General features: G+C 40.6%; 1 protein-coding gene across 1 annotated transcript in view; it reads left to right on the top strand.

Annotated features, from left to right (window-relative positions):
- LOC145407194 (transferrin-like) overlaps positions 1–21616 on the top strand; it is a 320468-nt gene that overhangs the window by 253499 nt on the left and 45353 nt on the right. The window contains exons 13-14 of the mRNA XM_080278231.1: positions 14370–14500; positions 17869–18009. Of these exons, the coding sequence (XP_080134357.1) occupies positions 14370–14500; positions 17869–18009 (272 nt within the window). The remainder of the gene's footprint in view (positions 1–14369; positions 14501–17868; positions 18010–21616) is intronic.

Genomic DNA, 21616 nt, shown 5'->3' with positions numbered 1-21616 from the left:
CCCTCCACATGGCCAAACCACCTCAGTGTGTTTCTCCTAACGCTTCCTATCACATCCACATCCACACCCACACCACAATGCTACTTCACATCCTCATTTGTCAGTCTGTCTCTCCATGTGACTGCACAGGCTCCTGTCAAATAACTTGGGGTAGATTTAACATGTAAAGTATGGGGATGCATTTTTGAGCCTTGGGTTTCCCCCCCACTAACCAAGTCCTAAATCCACCCAAATGAATCCAACAAGTTTAAAGCCAATCTAAATAGCCCAACAGCTGTAAAAGAAGCCAATCTAAGCCTAATACCTGTAAATAACTCAGTAAAAGCAACAAATAAAATTTGAAAGTTGTCAACTATAAGTCTGAAAAAAATCAAGCTTAGTAAACTTTACCACAAAATGACAATGTTCACCCCACCTGTGGCTAAAACACATTAACATGAGTCCTAAAAGTTTATAAATTAGCCTAAACACACAATTTTAGCCTAAAATATATTCAAGATCAGTAAAAAAAAATAAAAAATAAAAACTGATTGTTCAACTGGGGTTTGACCATCGTTATGCAGGTTTTGGTGGTATTTCTGTCCCCATTGTTAAGCCGGGTATCGCATCTAAAGGTATCGTATATCAGGGTATACTAGTATGTGTGTACAAGGTGCTACCCAAAAGTTCCAGTAATTTCAATATTTTAGGAAAATAAGTTACCCTACCCCTAGTTCTCACTTTCACCTTTGAAGTAGTTCCCTTGGGCATGTATACAGTGGTCTCTTCGTTTTTTTTCCATGAGTCCATGCATCCCTGGAAGGCTTCAGGCATGATGGTCTTGAGCACTTCCTGCGATTTTGTCTGGATCTCCTCAATCAAGTCAAATTGATGCTGCAGGGGGCAAGGTCAGGCAAATAGGGTGGGTGAGGAATGACTACCGTGTTAGTGGAAGCCAGGAACTGCTGGACAGGAGTTGATGTGTGGGCGAGGGGATTGTCATGATGCAGGACCCAGTCCTTGTACTTCCATTGTTCTGGACATATGTAGTGGATGTTCACCATCAGATGCTGCAAAACTTCACAGTAAATCTTTCTGCTGACAGATTGGCCAGGTGGGATGAATTTCTTGTGAACAATCCCTTGGATATAGAAGGAAATGATCAACATCAACTTGACATTACTGCAAACTTGACGCGCTTTTTTCTGCCTCGGTGAATTGGGAGATTTCCATTGCAGTGACTGCTGCTTTGTCTCTGGGTCATAGCCATAAACCCATGATTCATCACCAGTTATGACCTTGTAGATGAAGGTGGCATCATCTCTTACCTGATTCTTGAGCTCCTTGCAAACTGCAATGCAATGTGCCTTCTGCTTGTCACTCAGCAATCTTGGCTCAAATTTTGCAGCGATGAGTCTCATGCCCAACACGTCCGACAAAATGAGTTGCACGCTCCCGTACAACAGTCCTGTATTATCACAAACATCATGGATAGTTTGTCTACGATCTGCAAGGATAGCCTGATGAACATTTCCAACATTTTCTGGTGTTCTTGCCATTGACGGTCATCCAGAATGGTCATCGCCTTCAATCGACATTCGTCCATCCATTAACTGCATGTACCAGAAAAATGTTCTGCTTTGGGACATGGCATTGTCACCAAAGGCTTGCTGAAGCAACTGGTGAGTTTCTGCAGCCATCTTGTTGATCATGAAGCAGAACTTGATGCAGGTTCTTTGTTCCGTGAGGTCCGCTGTTGGAAAACTGCCAAACCGCCTGCACACCACGTTACAATAGTAAGCATAGCTTAACAGCATGTCTGCCCATAGACACGGCCTTGTGACACTGATACACAAGGGGTGCTGCTGACTCCTCCTTGTGGCAGTAGGTAAAACTGCAAATGGTTGGCTCCAGTTGTTCAGATTACTGGAACTTTTGGGTAGCACCTCATATGTGTGTATATATATATATACAGTATATATATATATATATATATATATATATATATATACGGTATTTATATGTATATATACATATATATAATAAATCCTCGTTTTTCGCTGCTTGGATGTTCCGCCAAAACCTTGCGAACCGTGAAACGCCGAAGTTTGAAGTTAAGAGTCAGTGGGAAAAATAGAGGAGCGTTCCGGTAGGACACGTACCTACCCTATCAGAAAGTACTAGAACACCAAACAGGCCCTACCCAAAATTAAATGAAGAGTATTTGCTACTTCTAAAACAGCATAACGCAATAAACATGTGCCTGAAAAGACATTAAAACTGTTATAAAGAGCTGCAACACCAAAAATCCTTACCAGAAATAAAGTGAAGACTGGCCTGAGTGGCAAGTGAAGGTGTGTTGAGAGTGGATGGGCTAGTTCCCAATGTCACTAACCAAGGAAAGCTGCCAGTTTTCACCAGATTATTTAATTTTCAACATCAAAGTAGGTCATCTAACCCCCGGTCATTTTATGTGCCCTCTTTGTCACTAAAAGGAAGGGAGAAATTATAACAACATTATTTTACTCACTGCTACAAGGAAGAGAGGCTGTAATGTAGTCAGATAGAATAAAAAATTAGTGGGCTGAGTCTACCATCTCTGTATTGGGATGGTTATAATTCTTTCCTTCCTTAAATATCGATAAGCTTTATTTTACATCTATTTCAGGTGTTTGTCCATCAAAACAAAAATTAATAGTGTTATGAGAAACATGTAATATGTTAAGAAATAATAGCACGACACAGCTGATGATTGTACGTCATGATCGCAAACAATAACAAACTCATGTGTGTCTACTGCCCTGCTGGACCTGGTGTGTATTCACGACACAGCTGAAGATCGTATGTTACGATCATAAACATTAACAAACTCACGTGTGCCCTACTGGACCTGCTGTATAAAGATCATGGAAAGATGTTGCATGGAAAAATTAAAAGTGCCTAGACTGAGCATTGGTACACATCGTCTGCTGAGTGTCGGCTGCTGGCTGGAAACTTCTGATTGTGGGGAAATTCGCGAATTGTGAGACAACTCGGAAAATTTTTTCTTGCGTGAAAAACCAGGCATTGAAGTAAAATGCGTCCAAATAGGAGGATTTACTATATATATATATATATATATATATATATATATATATAGTATATATATACTGTACAGTATATATATATATATATATATATTTATATATATATATAGTATATATATTCTGTACATTATATATATATATATATATATATATATATATATATATATATGCTGTATGATGTATATGAGGCCCTGCATGGCACAAGGGGCAAAGTGACACATTTATGATTTTCCACAAATTGCCTTCAAAGTCAGGTGAGATAAAAAAGTTCATAGAAATGTTATTTTTTTAGTTTTACTTTCTAAAATTGCACATAAGGTGCATAATGTGAGTACTTAAAGGGCAGTAGCTAAGAAATTTTGCACAATAATATTTTCATTGTTAAAATTATGTCATCAGCAGAGAAATATTTTTTGCTAGTGTCTTGCCGGACTTTGTGAGCGTTTTGCAGCCATTTTTTTTTTTTTTTTCTTATTCAAACCAATAAAGTAACATATTCATCCAATACTATTATAAAGGTAAGTTGTTTTTTAAGGGCAATATGGAAGAAATGGTAAAGTGCAAAGCACCACCCATGCATCGATGCTCGGGGTGGTTTGCACTCGGGAAAGATGATGCTAAGCTGAGCAGTTAAGGCACCACCCATGAGAAAGTCGGTGTCTCTGATTGACCATGCGTGAGTGACGTAGCATGTTATGATTGGCTGGCTGGTCACTGCTGTGGGATGATGAACGAATGGAGTTGACCCTTTGTGGTGCACAATAGAGCTTACACCCCAGACGAAGTGTCAACGAGGTCACTTGAAGCACACTTCTTATTTCAGACTTTCTCCCTTACTGCACTAACTGGCATTGAGCAGAGCAACTTTGTGCAGTCATAGGTAGTGATTGAGGGAGCAGGAGGTGGAAAAAAACAGGTTTCAGTGGGTATGGCGCTTTACCCCTAGTGGCGTGCAGGGTCTCATATATAGAGAGAAAAAGAGAGAGAGAGAGAGAGAGATGAGTAGATAGATAGATAGATAGATAGATAAGATAGATAGATATAGATATATATATGTATATACATATATATGTATGTATACAGGGTGTAACACTAGTTTCTGCAAGTATTTGTAGAGGTAAAAGAATACGTCAGTCTGTGTAGAAAATCTTCTATATACTGTACTTGTACATATGCTTTTTAAGGAATACTATAGGCGTAAGGTGGATTTTTAAAATTACCCAATGCAGCTGTCACACAGAGATGAGTTGGTTAGGGGAGTGGCAGGAAGGAAGGAGGGGAGGGGAGGAGGGAGGCTATCTGGGCACACGGATGCCAACTTGGTGAAATTATGATTTTTTAATTATGATTTTTTATGCAAGTTGTGGAACATAAGAATATCTTCAACCAGGAAATGATGCTATTAATAGGCATTATGTAATTCACCGATAAGGATTACATGAGGACAGTATGATTGTAATTAGCAAGAAAAATACTGTAAAATTAAGGTGACAAAGTTTTATATGCGATCAGCTGAATGTCAGTACTCTCTCGCCAAGTTTACTGTACAGTCAGTCACTTCTCACCACTACAGATCTCCAGAAGTATTGTGATGATCACATCAAATGCTCGAAGCGGCCACCATTAGCTTCAATACACAGTCGCGCTCGTTGCAACATGGAATGTGTACTTTTCCTCAAAGTTTCTGGCTTGTTCTTGATGTGCTCTGAAGCTTCCATTATTCTCTGCAGAAGTTCTTGTTTGTTGTTAATTTTTGTTTTGAATACTAGTGATTTCATGTGTCCCCAGAGATAAAAATCCAGTGGTGTTAGGTCCGGCGATCTGGCAAGTCTGGTTTGGTCCTCCGCGACCTATCCACTTTTCAGGAAATGTCTGGTCAAGGTGCTGCCTTACTTGGTTACTGAAGTGTGGTGGAGCCCTGTCATGCTGAAAAACTAGTCAGTGTCATGTGGCCAGAGGAACAGCTTTCAGGAGTAAGGGGAGGTAATCTATCAAAAATTTAGCATAAGCATCCCCGTTAAGGCAATCTTCAGAGATGTGTGGGCCAATCATTTGATCACCAATAATGCCAGACCAGACATTAATGGAAAATCTATGTTGGAAATTACATTCTACCATTTTGTATGGATTCTCCTTTGACCACCAATGTTCATTATGGGCAATTGTGCAGTCCAGCACGGGTAAATGTGGCTTCATCTGTGAATAAAATGTATTTCCATAGCTGGGAATTATCTTGTAACCATTTTTTAAAAATCCAGTCACCTCACAGAATCTCCATCCTGAAGATGTTGAACCTTGTGCAGATGATATGGATGAAAACCTTCACTTCTCAACACCCTCCAGGCTTTCATATGAGAAACTTCAAGTTGGAGGGAAATTCTTCTTGTGCTAATGTCTGGGCTGTGTTGCATTGTTTCAAGAATCTGCCTTACCCTTCCACGTTCCTCTGTTCGTTCAGCTGTTGCACCTATTCCAGGGAAAGACCCTTTGTCATGAAGGTGTTCAAAAACAGTGTAGAGTGTTCGAACATTGGGAGATTTTCTGTTTGGGTATCTTCTGTATTCCTGTACAGCAGCACTTGCACTTCTATGGCAGAACCTGTAAATAAATATCATATCTGCACACTCCATATTACTGAAAGTGTAAAGCATTATCTGCAGTTTCTGGCTCTGAGATAGGTACAAAATAAATCAAGGATTTGACATAATCTGAGCACGCCTACTTATCTTGGCGGGAAAGTGTGTACTGACTGACAGTCAGCAGATCGCTAGCCTCACTCCCTCCTCCACTCCCCCCTCCCTTCCTGCCACTCCCCTAACTGACTCGTCTCTTTGTGACAGTTGCGTTGCGTAATTTTAAAAATTCACCTCACGCCTATAGTATACCTTAAAAAGCATATGTGTATAGAAGATTTTCTACTCAGAATGACGTATTCTTTCACCTCTACAAATATTTGCAGAAACTCGTGTTACACCCTGTGTGTATATATATATATATATATATACAGGTCTCCCTTGTTGTACGATGTTTCATTTTACGATATTTTGCATTTATGATCTTTTTTTTTTTTTTTTTTTTTTTTTTTTTTTTTTTAGTACCAATCGTTCGTTTTACGACTGAGCTCCCCAGCATTTACGATGGGTGATGTGGAGAAATCCCCTGCTCACAGGCAGATTACCTGAGAGTTGCGTGGCATACCCACCCAATGCACACAGTTTCCCATACTTCCGCCATCCAAGCATCACTGGTTCTGAGACAATTCACCGTCAGGTCAATTCGGCATCCGGCAGTTCGCCTTCAAAACATGGACAATTCCCCGTCATTCTATAAATATACTTATTATTAATTAATCAATGCTTCAATAACTATTATTTCAGGGGGATCTATCAAAGTCTATGTTCAATAGCGTAGGCTTTGGATATTATTTATTAGTTGCACCTTTAGTCAATACTTAGCTTGTTTCTTTCTCAATGTAGTCGCCTTTTAATTTTATTCTAGTATCACCCATAGCTGTCTTCCTTAATGACGGCGAATTATCTTGTTATTTTTGTGATGGTGAATTGACTTGACGGCAAATTGTCCCAGAAACTCATCACTGCCCAGTCTCACCCGCGCGCTCGTTCAGCTTACAAACTCCATGCGTCTGTGTTCATCAGTGCCCAGGATATTATTATTTTTCCTGTTCTTCATTCTGTACCGTATTTATTGTTGTACACTGTATATGCTATTTCATGTCTTTATATCTGCAAATGTGCATTCATATGCGATTCAGATGCACTGCAGCGCATAAAGCATCGTTATTATTGCATATTAGATCACTTGCATGGGTGTTGGGTTTCTTATATATGAGTCCAGGAACACATCCCTATTTTTCCCATTAACCCCTACACCGCGGGCATGTTTACCGATGTTTTGCGTGTGCCGCGGGGTTATTCGGGCTCCGACAGACTCTCAAAAAATATTTGCCAAAAATCAGTTATTAGTCCTAGAATATTAAAATTAAATATGCTTATGGCACATACCTTCAGCTTTCTCCTGGAATGTTTGTTGAGCCTTCGTCAGTTACCGTAGGACTTGTGGAGACCTCTGAAGTTGGGTAACGAAGTCTCCACTTTGCACTTCCCGACAACCGGTAATATGATTACCACAGCCAGATATTAACACTATAAACACTACTCTATGATTTTCAAGTAGTTTGGGATCCATACTCCAAAAAAAACCCCACTGTGAAAGCAATGAAAATTATGAGCGCGTCTGACTGTCGCACTTGCGCTAGTTCGCTCTTGGTACTCTGTCATTTATTATTCATAAAACCCCTCACACTTTATATTTCTATTACTATATAACACTTATATATATCTACAGTCTTTATCCATAAGTTTCCTTCAGTAGTATTAGTTTATTGTCACTGTAGGGATTCAATTTCTTTCAGTAAAATACGTAGCATTCACTTTCTCGTCCTGTATACTAGCATTGAGAGTGACTGTCACTTTCATCTTCACTCTCATAACTCATAGTATTCAGACATGCTAGAGTGAAACTTTCACTTTCATTACTCCTAGGGTATATACTCGTATTCTTATAATGCTACTCATTTACATTTCTATTTACGTTCTCTATTTTATTTACGTTATTTACATTTCTATTTTATTTACACTGTGTTATGCACTGTCACTTGAAGTAACTTATAAAACTATTTTCCATTGTTCACGTATATTTACATTCATTACTTTCACTTGCTGTTTACACATTAATTACACATTATTTACAATTCCACTTGCACTGTTTTACTCAATAGAAAGATCGTAGTCACTCTTTTATCAATTGTCAGCCCTTTACCTCTTTCCACACGAGGTTTAGTAGGGGGTAAAGGTCACAGGGCCCTTTGCATGGGGGTGAAAAAGTCCCTAAAGTCAGCAAGAGGAAACAGACATACCTCCACTTCGGAAGATGAGAGTGAACTGATAAGGGAGGGCCGGGGTAGAGGCCTACTTAGGGGATATTCAGTACTACCAATGTTAGCTCTTAAAACAGCTATGTATAGTAGTGAAATGATTGGCAGGAAATCTATACAATACATTATAAATTAGTTAGTTCCAGGTGAATGTAAATATCACTTAGGCTTCTCCCTTCCCTCCTTATATGTATATTTATTACGAAAATAGATTATACTGCATATTTCAAGGGGAAAAAAACAGCGAAAATTAGCGAACGAGTGCACGTGAGGTGTTGTCAGGTGATAATTAGCCAATTCCAGGTGTATGGCACTCTCACTTACCTTATTTCTTTCTTGTATATATTATTTGGTATAAGAATAGGGCATATGGCTTATTTCAATGGATGAAATCAGTGAAAAATTCCAGGGAAGATTTACTTAGCATAGCACGGCCGGGCAGGCGAGAGGATAGGGTAATGGAGGGAGGGGTAGGGAGGGGAGTCAAGAACGGGGAGAAATGGCTAAATTGTCAACAATGGATGGGAGTACAGATGAGATTAGGAGTGCTGACTAGTGTTGGACATTGGCAGTACTGATAGATGATACAAGCCCCCACTTGGAAGCCCGGGTGAATCCAAAATAACACAGAATCACAAAAGCGACGCCCCGCGGTATGATCCCTTGCTCCCAAGCGTCACGAAAGTGATGCCCCGCGGTTAAGGGGTTAAACCTTAAGTTCGCTGTACGATTTTTCGGTACACGATTACATTTCTAGGAACGCATACCAATCGTAAAGCGAGGGAAACCTGTATATGTATATGTATACAGTAAACCCTCGATATAATGAACTAATTTGGGGGAGGGGTGGGTTGCTATATCTTAAAGTTTCATGTGAGAAACTCCAAGTCGGAGGGAAATTCTTCATGTGCTAACGTCTGGGCTGTGTTGCACTGTATCAAGAATCTGCCTTACCCTTCCATGTTCCTCTATTCGTTCAGCTGTTGCACCTATTCTGGGGAAGGACCCTTTGTCACGAAGGTGTTGAAAAACTGTGTAGAATGTTCGAACATTGGGAGATTTTCTGTTTGGGTATCTTCTTCTGTATTCCTGTACAGCAGCACTTGCACTTCCGTGGCAGAACCTGTAAATAAATATCATATCTGCATACTCCACATTACTGAAAGTGTAAGGTACTATCTGCATTTTCTGGCTCTCAAATTGGTACAAAATAAATCAAGGATTTGACTTGTAATCTGAGCACGCCTACTTATCTTGGCGGGAAAGTGTGTACTGACTGACAGTCAGGTGATCGCTAGCCTCACTCCCTCCTTCACTCCCTCCTTCCTTCCTGCCACTCCCCTAACTGACTCATCTCTGTGTGACAGTTGCGTTGCGTAATTTTTAAAATCCACCTCATGCCTATAGTATTCCTTAAAAAGCATATGTATATAGAAGATTTTCTACTCAGAATGACGTATTCTTTCACCTCTACAAATATTTGCAGAAACTCGTGTTACACCCTGTATATATATATACACGAGTATATACATATATATATATATATATATATATATATACAGTACCCTCGCTTCAACACGGTAATATTGTCATGCATGGGTCACGTGTTGGACCAAAAACGTGTTGGACTAACAATAGAGCTTATGGGGAAAAATGGATTATGTCAGCAACCCTACGAAAAGTCACCCTAAATACCTACCATATACCTATACATGTATTGGTACTGTTGTAATTATAATAAATGGTACTGTGCTATGAATGATAACTAACCTTTTAGGATAGTGTTGGTGGGCTTGCTGGGAATGGAAGGTGGTATCCAAGGCTGTAGGTAGTCCTACTGGGTCCCTGGAGGATGGCTGCTGGCATCACTAGCGGGTAATGGCCGTTGCTCCTCCTCAACCTCCCTCATAAATCCTTCGAAATCACACTCAGAATCACTATCTTCGTCCACAGCCATGGATGGTCCTGCTTCTGCCTGTCCTAGCACTCTGTAATCCTCAGCAAAGGGCATGCTTCTCACACTGTTGCCAGAGCCCCGTCTCGTGACTGTGGAAAGTGATCGCTGTCGCTGACTCGGTAGAAAATAAGGAGAAGCAACTTTGTTTATAAACTGGTACACACGCCGATGAGAAGGGTTTCAAAACGATTGATATTTATTCTAAAATATTAATATGTATTCAGTGTCAGGGTAAATGTTCAATGCTGTAGTACGATACATTCTTTGTCGAGTCGCCTGGGTTTTGGTCACACTGTTTTGCCCGTCGTATGCTCGGCAGGAATCCATCCAGATGAATTCCAAATGCCCGTGGTATCGTCGGTAATTTTACCACGTTACCGTTCCGATTTACCGTCGTATCCTCGGCAAACCTGGTATGAAGTGCTGTGTGATAGCCTTCGGCTGCCAGGATCTTCGTTCGTTTTCGTTCGTTCGTTTTTAAAGGCTCCAACATGCTTGCATGTGTCGGCCTTGGTCACCTAATGGCGGCTCTCCATGCTGCACGATCCATTGCAGCCTCCCTGTTCAGTCCCTTAACCCTAAGGTCACACTTGTCACACTTGTCTTGGTTTTTTATTATGGTCCTCACGTTGGCTTCATTCATGTCGTAGGCCTTTGCAATGTCAACTTTCCTGTCCCCTTTCTTCTTCCTCTTGATGCTTTCTAGCTTGGTGGCCTGAGGGAGGTGCCGACGCTTCTTGGGGTTCTCAGAAGGCTTCCTAGGCATTGTGAGCAGGGTAAAATGCAGTAACAAGGGCAGAAAATGCAGCAAGAAAAAAGCACCTTCCAATGCGAATTATGCGACTGAGTGGCGCTGTGGCAGGAGAAATTTGAACAAAACATCACGTGACAGCAGAAGCGTTTTTAATTGGGCGGCATCACGATCACGTCACGATAGCGGGCGGGAAAGGCTACTTGATCAGAAGTTTTCATTGGCTATCATCATCATGGGAATGTCCAGTATGACCGTGTTGGACCGGGGATGATCGTGCTAGAGGTGAACTCTGTGGATTTCGCCCACTTCTCGGAGCTCTGTGCGTGTTATGCTAACACACTCGTGTTGCAGTAATTAAATCATATTAAATAATACTAATTATTTGCTCTCCGTGCTGGACGTGAATCGTTCTGGACTAACGTGTGTCGGACGCGAGGGCACTGTATATACAGTATATATATATATATATATATATATATATATATATATATATATATATATATATATTTATATATATATATATGTATGTATACAGTAAACCCTCGATATAACGAACTAATTAGGGGGGGGGGTCGCTGTATCCGAGGGGTTCAGTATTTCTGAGGTACTGAACTCAGTTTGCCATATAAGGGGAGTCATTCAGTCCTGTGTGCTCAAACATAACCTAAACTAATTCTGTGAAGTTTTACATGGAGAATTCAATGGTTTTTGAAATTGTACATGTAAACACAATACTGTATGAAGTTGTACATATAAATACAGTACCTATAATAAGAATACTGTACAGTATAATGTAGTATTGTTACAGTACACCTCCTGTGTCAGGAAGGGATGCTGTTGAAGTAAACTTACTGTGTCAGGAAGGGATGCTGTTGAAGTAAACTTACTGTGTCAGGAAGGGATGCTGTTGAAGTACACTTACTGTGCCAGGATGGGTTGCTGTTGAAGTACACTTACTGTGTCAGGATGGGTTGCTGTTGAAGTACACTTACTGTGCCAGGATGGGATGCTGTTGAAGTACACCTACTGTGCCTGGATGGGATGCTGTTGAAGTACACCTACTGTGCCAGGAAGAGATGCTGTTGAAGTACATTTACTGTGCCGGGATGGGAGACTGTTGAAGTACACACTGTGCCAGGAAGGGATGCTGTTGAAGTACACTTACTGTGCCTGGATGGGTTGCTGTTGAAGTACACTTACTGTGCCGGTAGAGGATGCTGTTGTAGTACACTTACTGTGCCTGGATGGGTTGCTGTTGATGTACACTTACTGTACTGGTAGAGGATGCTGTTGAAGTACACTTACTGTGCCTGGATGGGATGCTGTTGAAGTACACCTACTGTGCCAGGAAGGGATGCTGTTGAAGTACACTTACTGTGCCAAGATGGGATGCTGTTGAAGTACACTTACTGTCCCAGGAGAGGATGCTGTTGTCACAGTGGGCTGATTTGCAAACTTCCCCTGCATTTAGTGACCTTTGTTTGCATAATAAGGGGGAAGTTTGGTCGCGATTTGGCCCTTCATTATATTCAAAATTCGCAATACTGGGGTTCATTATATCGAGGGTTTACTGTATATTATATATATACTGTATACAGTACTCTCTCTCTCTCTCTCTCTCTCTCTCTCTCTCTTTGTTCACACAGTGTTACTGCACTTGTAAGCCACTTCTGTGTTATGTACTGAATGTGCCAGTGTAACAGAGTGTGACATATTTTCATTATTATTACCCAAGTCAGATATCCTGTATTCATGTAGGATGGGGATATCTAGAGAACAGCTATTAACCTGTGGAATGCTAGCCACAGCTCAGGCTGGGAAGCACAGCGTTGTGAGCCACAGCTCAGGCTGTGCTGAGTTCAAAAATTTCTCACAAAAGTTTCCGCCATAGTAGACATCCACTAACCCTAGCGGTGGGTAGGGGAATCACTCAACTTCATATCACGCCATGCCTCTCAGCCTCCCAGCCCCAGTAGGCCTATAGGAAGCATGGGGGACAGAAGTGATTCATCGTCTCCTGACAACCCACAACCCCATTCTTACTGCAGTCGTGGTGAGACTAGGTGCAAAGAAACATTAATGAAAAAAGTGAGAGTGAAATGAAAGCTCATTCATAGTGACAGTGAAGACGAAAACCAAAGTACAAAGTGGTGAAAATACGTAGTAAGCAGAGGCAGGAAGCTCTGAGAGGGCGAGAGAGTGAGGGGGGGGGTGACTCACACACCCTCCTACTCGCATCTGCTTCACCACCATCACGACCTGATGAGAATCTAACACCAAGTAAGTTTTTACCGATTTTATTTGCTTCTTATGATCTTTTGTTATTGTCTGTTGAGTCTGATGAGAAGGAGTGGAAGCCTAATACCATGTCCCCTATCCCACCCCCATAGCCCACGACCTTCCAGTGGCCGTGCATCACTGCTCACTACTACGCCCCTGCACAAACTTACCCATGGTGTAATGCAAAGACGGAGAAAGAGAGAGAGAGTGAGATTTTTTTTTTTTTTAACCAGATGATGCCCTGGATGTTTATGTTCAAGTTTATAATAAACAAAAACTTTTTTTTTTCTCTCATATTTTGCACACCACGGGGTGGGATAAAAAAGATAATTGCACAATCCACGGGTTAAATTTTAAAACCTCAGGTTTAATTGTCCCACTTTTGTAAAGCAGTAGGGTATAACGTTGTTTTTAATGAGTCCTGGGCAGTGGATTAACCGGATTCCTATACTGTACGGTTGTCCATCTCGTACAGGCTTGAGGTTGCTCGTAACATAGTTTAGGGCAGTTACAAGGATATGGTAACAATAATTTATTGTGTGGTAGGTGGAGGCACTTTGTGGTAGGTGTGGGAGCTCACCATCCACACACTCGATGTAGAGCTGCTCTCAGGTGTCTGCCCTTTCCTCTCCTCCATCCTTCTTTCCTTCCATCCTCTTCAGTCTCTCTTTCCTTCATTCTTTCCTCATCCTTCTGCCTGCAGGTGACTTTACACTCCCTTTTCTGTCTTTCTTTCCTTCATTCTTTCCTCTTCCTTCTGCCTGTGGGTGACTACAGAGTGACAAGCCTGTACACCAGGAAACCATTTACTATGCTGGGTGGTAACCATGTAACCAAATTTTGGCACCTGGTGGTTTAGTGGGTAATTATGGAGCTCCATTCGGATTGAGCCAGTGAAGGTTTATATCCAAGGGATGGTTGGGGTTTATTGTTCACATAATGCACTCAGGGATGAATGTGGCTGGATAGTCTCATCTTAAATGTCAGGACCAACTTGCCTAGCCGCTGGCTCCTATGCTCGTCATGGGGCAACGTGGTATTGGATGATGGATGAATTAAGAAATGAATGAAAAAATGGAACAGCTAATTATATATTATCTCCTTCGAGATGTAGGAGTCCACTGGCAGGTTACTATAGTCCAGAACATCTAGGGATAGGAGACCATCCTATACTCCTGATAGCATTATATATGGGATTTTCAAAGCTCTGCAAGCAAGGCAAGGCTGTTAATTGTAACTGGTGCTTCCTGACCATTAGATTACCATGGATATGCCAGTAGTAGGAAATTACTGGCAAATATATTTTAACTGAATACAAGTTCATGAGACTCACATTTACTTCTTTTGTTAACACTGCAGACGGAAATAACAATGAAACCTGGGCTGCCAAGCTGCGTGCCCTGGACTACAAGCTGCTGTGTCGCAATACTGGTACTGCTGATGTGGCAGACTATGGCAGCTGTCACCTAGCCAGGGTACCAGCACACAAGGTATGTTACATCTGAAGGAAACTCAGTGTGATGGTGGGCTGGTTGTAGTTGTAAGAGGTGAATGTGGTGACACACTTGATAATTTGATATACGGTACTGTATACACTTGAAAATGCTAATAGCCAATCCATATTATCCCATTCTGTCCTAGGACCAAATTGGATTGTATGGATATAATAGAGTTATTCAGCATTAATATGCAAAATAAATTTGTAACCCTTTCACTCTGTGGGGTGTATCATGAGCTGTTATACCCTTTTTACTCAAATGGTCAAAAACTGCCATCTCTCCATCATAAATACTGAGTTGGAACAGTAGGTTAATGCCAGAATATGGTGTTAGTCATGAAGAAGTAACATGGGAAGAATGTAGAGCCATAGTACAGTAATTTTCTGCCACTGTGCTATATGAAATAAGCTGCAAAGGATGAAAATTTGGGCCAAGATAAGGTGAATGCACTCAATCCTTGAGTAACACGTTTTTGTTTTAACGTGCTCAGCATAATGAGACAAGTCATGTCAGCACGTGGAAAACTTGAGCTCATCCGGGAAGTCAGCTGGCCTGGCGACGAAAATTGAAAGTTGCGCATGATGACGTCACCCTTTAAACTTTGTGTACATTTCCTGGGCACATATTTCCATTCTGTATGGGTATTTATCTCAGTACCACAGCCAGCCACCTCAGCCAAGCAGCCCTAGTGGGATAGGTTAGGTTAGGTTGATGGGAAAATTTTGCCTAGGAAACACACTGAGCACATGTTCGAGGAAAACTAATGGTTAGTTTTGAAACAAATGGGCGAGTGTCTTTCCTGGCTGAGGGATCCCGGTGGTGAGATGAATACGTACACAGAATGGAAATATGTTTCCTGGGCACACTCAAGGCCCAATGGTTTTATGAAATTTATGAGTTTCACAATTTCAGGGGACGAAATTGAACAAAAATATATGCTAATGAGAGAAAAAAAACTTTCATCTATGTGTTCTCGTAAGTTAGGGTTCAGTTTCACATTCTTTGTTCAATTTCATGCTTCCCAACACATTTTGGACCAACTGGGCATATGGTTATAAGTCCTCTCTCATGCCTCACCTAGTTCTTACCCACACTCATAATGGGTTTTTGCAGTTTTAAGGGAAGAAATTGATCGAAAATATTTGTGAATTAGAGAAAAAGTTACTCTTTTATCCGTGTGTTCTTGTAAGTCAGCATTCAGTTCCACATTCTTCATTAGATTTCGTACTTCCCAATACATTTCCAACTAACTGAGCATATGGTTATTAATCCTTTCTCGTGCCTCACCTAGTTCTACCCCACACTCATAATGGGTTTTGCAGTTTTAGGGACGAAGTGGAACGAAAATGTTTGCTAATTAGAACAAAATACTTTCATCCATGTGCTCTCGTAAGTTAGTGTTCAGTTCCACATTTTTCGTTCGATTTCGTGCTTCCCAACACGTTTCGGACCGACTGAGCATACGGCTGTCAAGTCCTTTTGCACATCTCACAGACTTCACCTCAATCATATGGGTTTTGCATTTTTAAGGGATGAAATTGAACAAAAATGTTTGCAAATCAGAAAAATAATTACAGTACTTCCATCCATATGCTCTCGTAAGTTAGTGTTCAGTTCCACATTCTTTGCTCTTCTTCTTGCTGATAGCCTTATATTTTTTGGATTACCGGTACTTCTGGGTGGTAAATAAATTTTTCATGTTAAATCTGTTTCCCCGTTGTTTTCAGCTGTGTTCCACTGTGTCAACTCGTTTGACTCGTCAGGGTTACAGCAAGGGCCTGTCCTAACTTAAATGTTTCACTAAACTTGACCTAATCTAGCTTATCTATACCTAATAATTTAACCTAACCTAACCTAACCTAGCATCCAGTTGGGAAGGTGGGAGATGAAAATCACCTTTAAGTATGTTAAGGCAATCATAGGTACGGCTTCAGAAACGTGATGATAAAAAGTGGGATATTTTTCAGCAGGAAAAGGTAATTTACCACCCAGAAAATAGCCAGAAAACAAACTGGAGGAATATGAATTGAATTGGTAAGGTCCCTCTACTTTCAGTAAAGCGTAGGTTTACCGAATTGGCAAAAAGGCATGGCATGAATGTAAGCACCATCAGAACAATTTGGAAGGACTGGGAGAAGATGAAATCATGCGTAGGAAGTGGTGCAAACCTGGCAGCTGTGAAAGTTTATATGTTCTCCTGAAGCTGACTGAGAAGCTTATAGGGCATTATGTGGAGTGTCAGAGAAAGAAAACTAACTTTTACCCCTTCTTACCACCTTACCCCATGTAAATTACCCCCACTTATATGCACCATCATGTAAAATAGTGAGAGATATATAACTGTTGTAATTAAGAACATCAGTGGTATTAAAAATGGCATTAACAAAACAAAAGTCAGGCTGGGTACCCTTGTGTTGATACATAGCTTCCCAGCACTCTTCCCCCACCCCCCACCTATAATGTTGTCAAAGTTTTGTCTTCTCTCGTATCTTGCGGCCTCTGGGAGAGACGTCAGGCCGTATGGTTAGACTAAAATTTATGGGTCTGGCAGTTTTAGGGGATGAAATGGAATGAAGATGTTTGCAAACTAGGAAAAATTACTCTTTCATCCATGTGTTCTCGTGAGTTAGCTTTCAGTTTCACATTCTTTGTTTGGTATCGCTCTTCCCAACAAATTTTGGACTGACTGAGCAGTTTAGCCATATGCTTAGTCTGTCCAAAATGTGTTGGGAAGGGCGATATCAAACGAAGAATGTGAAACTGAATGCTAACTCACAAGAACACATGGATGAAAGGATTTTTTTTCTGGTAGCACAAATTTTTTTTCTATTCCGTTCCCTAAAACTGCCTGACCCATAACTTCTTGTCTAACCATAAGGCCTAAGGTCTCTCCTGAAGGCCATATGATACGAGAGAAGGCGAAACTTTGACAACATTAGGGTTGGGGGGCAGGAGGAAAATACTGGGGTGCTACGTATCAACAAAAGGGTACCCAGCCCAACTTCTGTTTTTGTTAACGCTACAGTATTTTTAATACCATTGATGTTTTTAATTACAATGGTTATATTTCTTTCAGTGTTTTATCTGATGGTGGATGCAGGTGGGGGTAATTTACGTGGGGCTTGGTGGTAAGAAGAGGTAAAAGTGAGAGTTTTGGAAAGTTGACAGAACACATTGTACCATTATGCATGTAAACATATTGTCTGAGTGATGCGGATTTGAGTACCATGGTCCTTGTCCAGTCCCTGTTGCCCATGGTACTCGAGACTTGAGTGTACTATAAAATTACATGGCAGTAGCAAGGATAAAAAAATAAAAGACATCATGATACTGTGAGGGTTAACAGAATTATATTTCAGGTGATGACAAATGTGCAAGAAGGTGTAATGAAGGAGGAAATAAGGCTTCTACTACTTCAGGCTTCCAGGTGGTTCCCCCCAGGCCAGGATGTCTTTCACATGTTTGGCCCATACCGTGGTGTACATGATCTCATCTTCAAGGTAACAAAGCAATGTGAAAGAAGGTTGTGTTTTTGTGATGTTAGAAAGCACCCTAGCATGTTTGCCTGATCATTTTGCTTTTCTTAACTCCTAAGCAGCCACATAGGGAAATTAATTAATGTACCTCTCACCTTGTGCAAAGAACATTAATTTTATTCGTTTTTTTTTTTTTTTTACGGACAATATGATGAGGTACAGTATAAAAGTGCGTTTGTGCTTACATTTTTTAGATCCATATGTGTAGTAGTTTTGTCACTACAGTCTTGAAGCTAAATATTTTTTAGTTTTGTCACTACAGTCTTGAAGCTAAATATTTTTTTTCAGTAATCCTCTCTCTCTCTCTCTCTCTCTCTCTCTCTCCCCTCTGCTTTTCTATCCTTGTCATTAACTAGTAGAATAGTTTTGTTACTTATAACCTTCCCTATACCAAACAGCTGCAAAAAGACCAACAGATCTGTTGCTGTTTGTACTCTCTCTCTCTCTCTCTCTCTGAAAGTGCCATAAGACTGGAAGCTAACATATGCAACACCATTTGTGCTTTAAGCAAGGGGATCAAGAATGCCCTGAGAATTACCATCATCAGTCTGACCTCTATCATAATAAAACTATTAGAAGGACTAATTATAGACAGGATTGTCAAACACCTGGAACTTCACAACCTGATTATGAACTCCCAGCCTGGGTTCAGGATCATGGCTAACCAACTTGCTTGAATATTTCCACAGAATGTTAAGTGAGTATGACAGGAATAAAACAGTAGACATCCTTTATTTAAAGCATCAGAAAGCATTCAACAAAGACTAATGTCAAAAACATGTGCTCTAGGTATTAATAGGGTACTTAGACTCTGGAAAGAAAACTGGGTAACAGATAGGAAATAGCAGTCTGTGATCAATGGAATTTCTTCAGATTGGGCTTCAGTCACTTCTTACAAGGGTCAGTCCTTGGTCCACTACTGTTCATCATTCATATCAGTGACATAGATGTTGCCCTGTTAGGTGCGGTCTCAAAGTTTGCAGATGACATCAAACTTGGAACTAATGTGAGCAGTCTTGAAGGGACTGAAAACTCCAGGCAGACTTGTATAGGTGAGGGGAATGGGCTGAGGCATGGCAAATGCCATTTAATGTGGAGAAATGCAAGGTGATGCATATTGACCATAAAAATTAGATTCACTTTGGGGGAGAAATCTGTGGATGACAGATTTGGAAGAGGACTTGGGTGTACTGATCCATAGTGACCTGAAATTTTCTAAACGGTGCACCAAAGTACAGAAAAAGGGCCAGAAATTGCTGGGCAACATCTGGAGTCATTTTCATTATAGGAATAAAGAGATTGTTTTTACACACTGTAACTCCTTAATATTGCTGCTTCTGCAGTATGCAGTGCAGTTTGGGTCAATTACACTTAGGAAAGACATAGATCAGCTTGAAAGAGTTCAAGCTAGAGCTACAAAACTTATCCCATCCATCAGGAGAGAGTTGTCAATACAGTATTGCCTGAGGGGTCTAAGACTGTTTTCATTGGAATCTCATAGACTACAAGGTCAGCTCATTGAAGCATTTGAAATACTGAATGGGTTTGACAGTCTTGACCATAGAAAGTTGTATAATCTGAACACGAACTCAACATGCAACCATGTTTGGAAGCTGCAATTGAAAAGATTTAACACACACCTGTGTGACAACTTTTTCATGCTCAAGCTCTGCTACACCTGGAACAGACAACCCATGGATGTTGTTAATAGCACTACAATAGAGCAGTTTAAAAGAAAATTCGATAGGATCATACATTAGAATGCATGTGAATGGGAGCATTTACAAACTCCCAAAAGTTGCTAGTTTTCACCTGATAACTTGCTTTAAAAAATAGAAACACGGTCAGGCAAACTACTGTTTTATATGTGTTTTTGCTTTTTCACTTTGTTCGTAAGTATAATATTATGAACATATTTATTCAATCAAATGAGGAAAAGAAGCTTCAGTATGATATAGTTGAAGGGAATCACCAAAGTGAACCTAATACTGTACAGTATACCATTTGAACCACGGGACAAATATTGTTCGTAGTTTAAAAGCAATTACTGTATTCACATTCTCAGACATAACTTTTAATATAATTTTAATCAGATATAATCGTCAGGCATACATGTCTGTATAATACTAACTTAAAGTCATTTGACTGCAAAATATTTATAAAGATCAAATGAACATTATGTGCACACACCCACTTAATCCCTACACCGGGGTCATGTTTTTGCGCTCCTTGCGCATCTCACGAGGATATTCGCGCTCCAACTGACTTTTTAAAAATATTTGCCAAAAATCAGTTATTAGTCCTAGAAAATTATAATTATATGTGCATATGGCACATACCTTCAGCTTTCTCCTGGGATGTTTGTTGAGCCTTTGTCGAATACCGTAAGACTTGTGGAGACTTCTGAAGTTGGGTAACGAATTCTCCACTTTACACTTCCCGACACCCCGTAATATGATTACCACAGCCTGATATTATCACTAGAAACACTATTTTATGATTTTCAAGTAGTTTGGAATCCATACACCAAAAAAAAAAAAAAACACTGTGAAAGCAATGAAAATTACGAGCATGTACTTGCTTCCCACTTGTGCTCGTTCCCCACTGGTATTCTGCCATTTATTATTCATAAACACACTCACACTTTATATTCCTATTACTGTATTACACATATATATATATACAGTATTTATCCATAAGTTTCCTTCAGTAATAGTAGTTTATTTTCACTCCAGGCATTAACTTTCTCATTCAGTAAACTAGCGTAGAGAGCAAAGCTTTGACTGTCATTACTCCAAGTATTTGTACTCATATTCTTATATTAGGAATTATTTACATTTCTATTTTATTTACACTATGTTATACACTGTCACTTCCAGCAGATAAGGGCTCCTTTCCCTTGGGACCCAGGATGAACTTGGGACACTAAAGCACTTGTAGTTGATCACCATTTCCTCCACTGGCTCATCACACGATTCACTAGAAAGATTGTAGTCACTGTCCATCATTATCTATCTATTTATCTATTGCCAGATGCCTCAATCCCATTTGGGGTGGCCACAAACAAAAATCGCCTCCAAGTCGCCCTGTACCCTGCCATTTCACTGCCCTGCTTCCAACTCACACCCCCCTCTCTCATATACCTCTCCACCCCATCCCTCCATCTCATCCTCGGCCTCCCCCTCCCTTTCCCCCCCTCCACCTCACTCACATACACTCTCTTCGTCAGTCTTTCACCCTCCATTCTCTCCACATGGCCAAACCACCTCAGTGTGTTCCTCATAACGCTTCCTGTCACATCCACATCCACACCACAACGCTCCTTTACATCCTCATTCGTCAGCCTGTCTCTCCATGTGACTCCACAGGCTCCTCTTAAATAACTCATTTCCACTGCTCTCACTTGACTTGTGTCCTTCCAACAACGTCCAAGCTTCACTTCCATACGTTAGAGTTGGTATCACAATACTGTCATGTAGTAACTTTTCACTTCCATGCTCACTTCCCTGTTTCTTCACTGCTTTCAAAGAACCAGCAACCTTTCTTCCCTGCTGTACCCTTTCAAGCACAT

This window comes from Coenobita brevimanus, chromosome 72 (genome assembly GCF_032717465.1).
Source record: "Coenobita brevimanus isolate Jiangsu-jjx chromosome 72, ASM3271746v2, whole genome shotgun sequence".
Taxonomy (NCBI): Eukaryota; Metazoa; Arthropoda; class Malacostraca; order Decapoda; family Coenobitidae; genus Coenobita; species Coenobita brevimanus.
The sequence above is the reverse complement of the archived record's forward strand: the minus strand, read 5'-3'. Positions and strand labels throughout refer to the sequence as shown.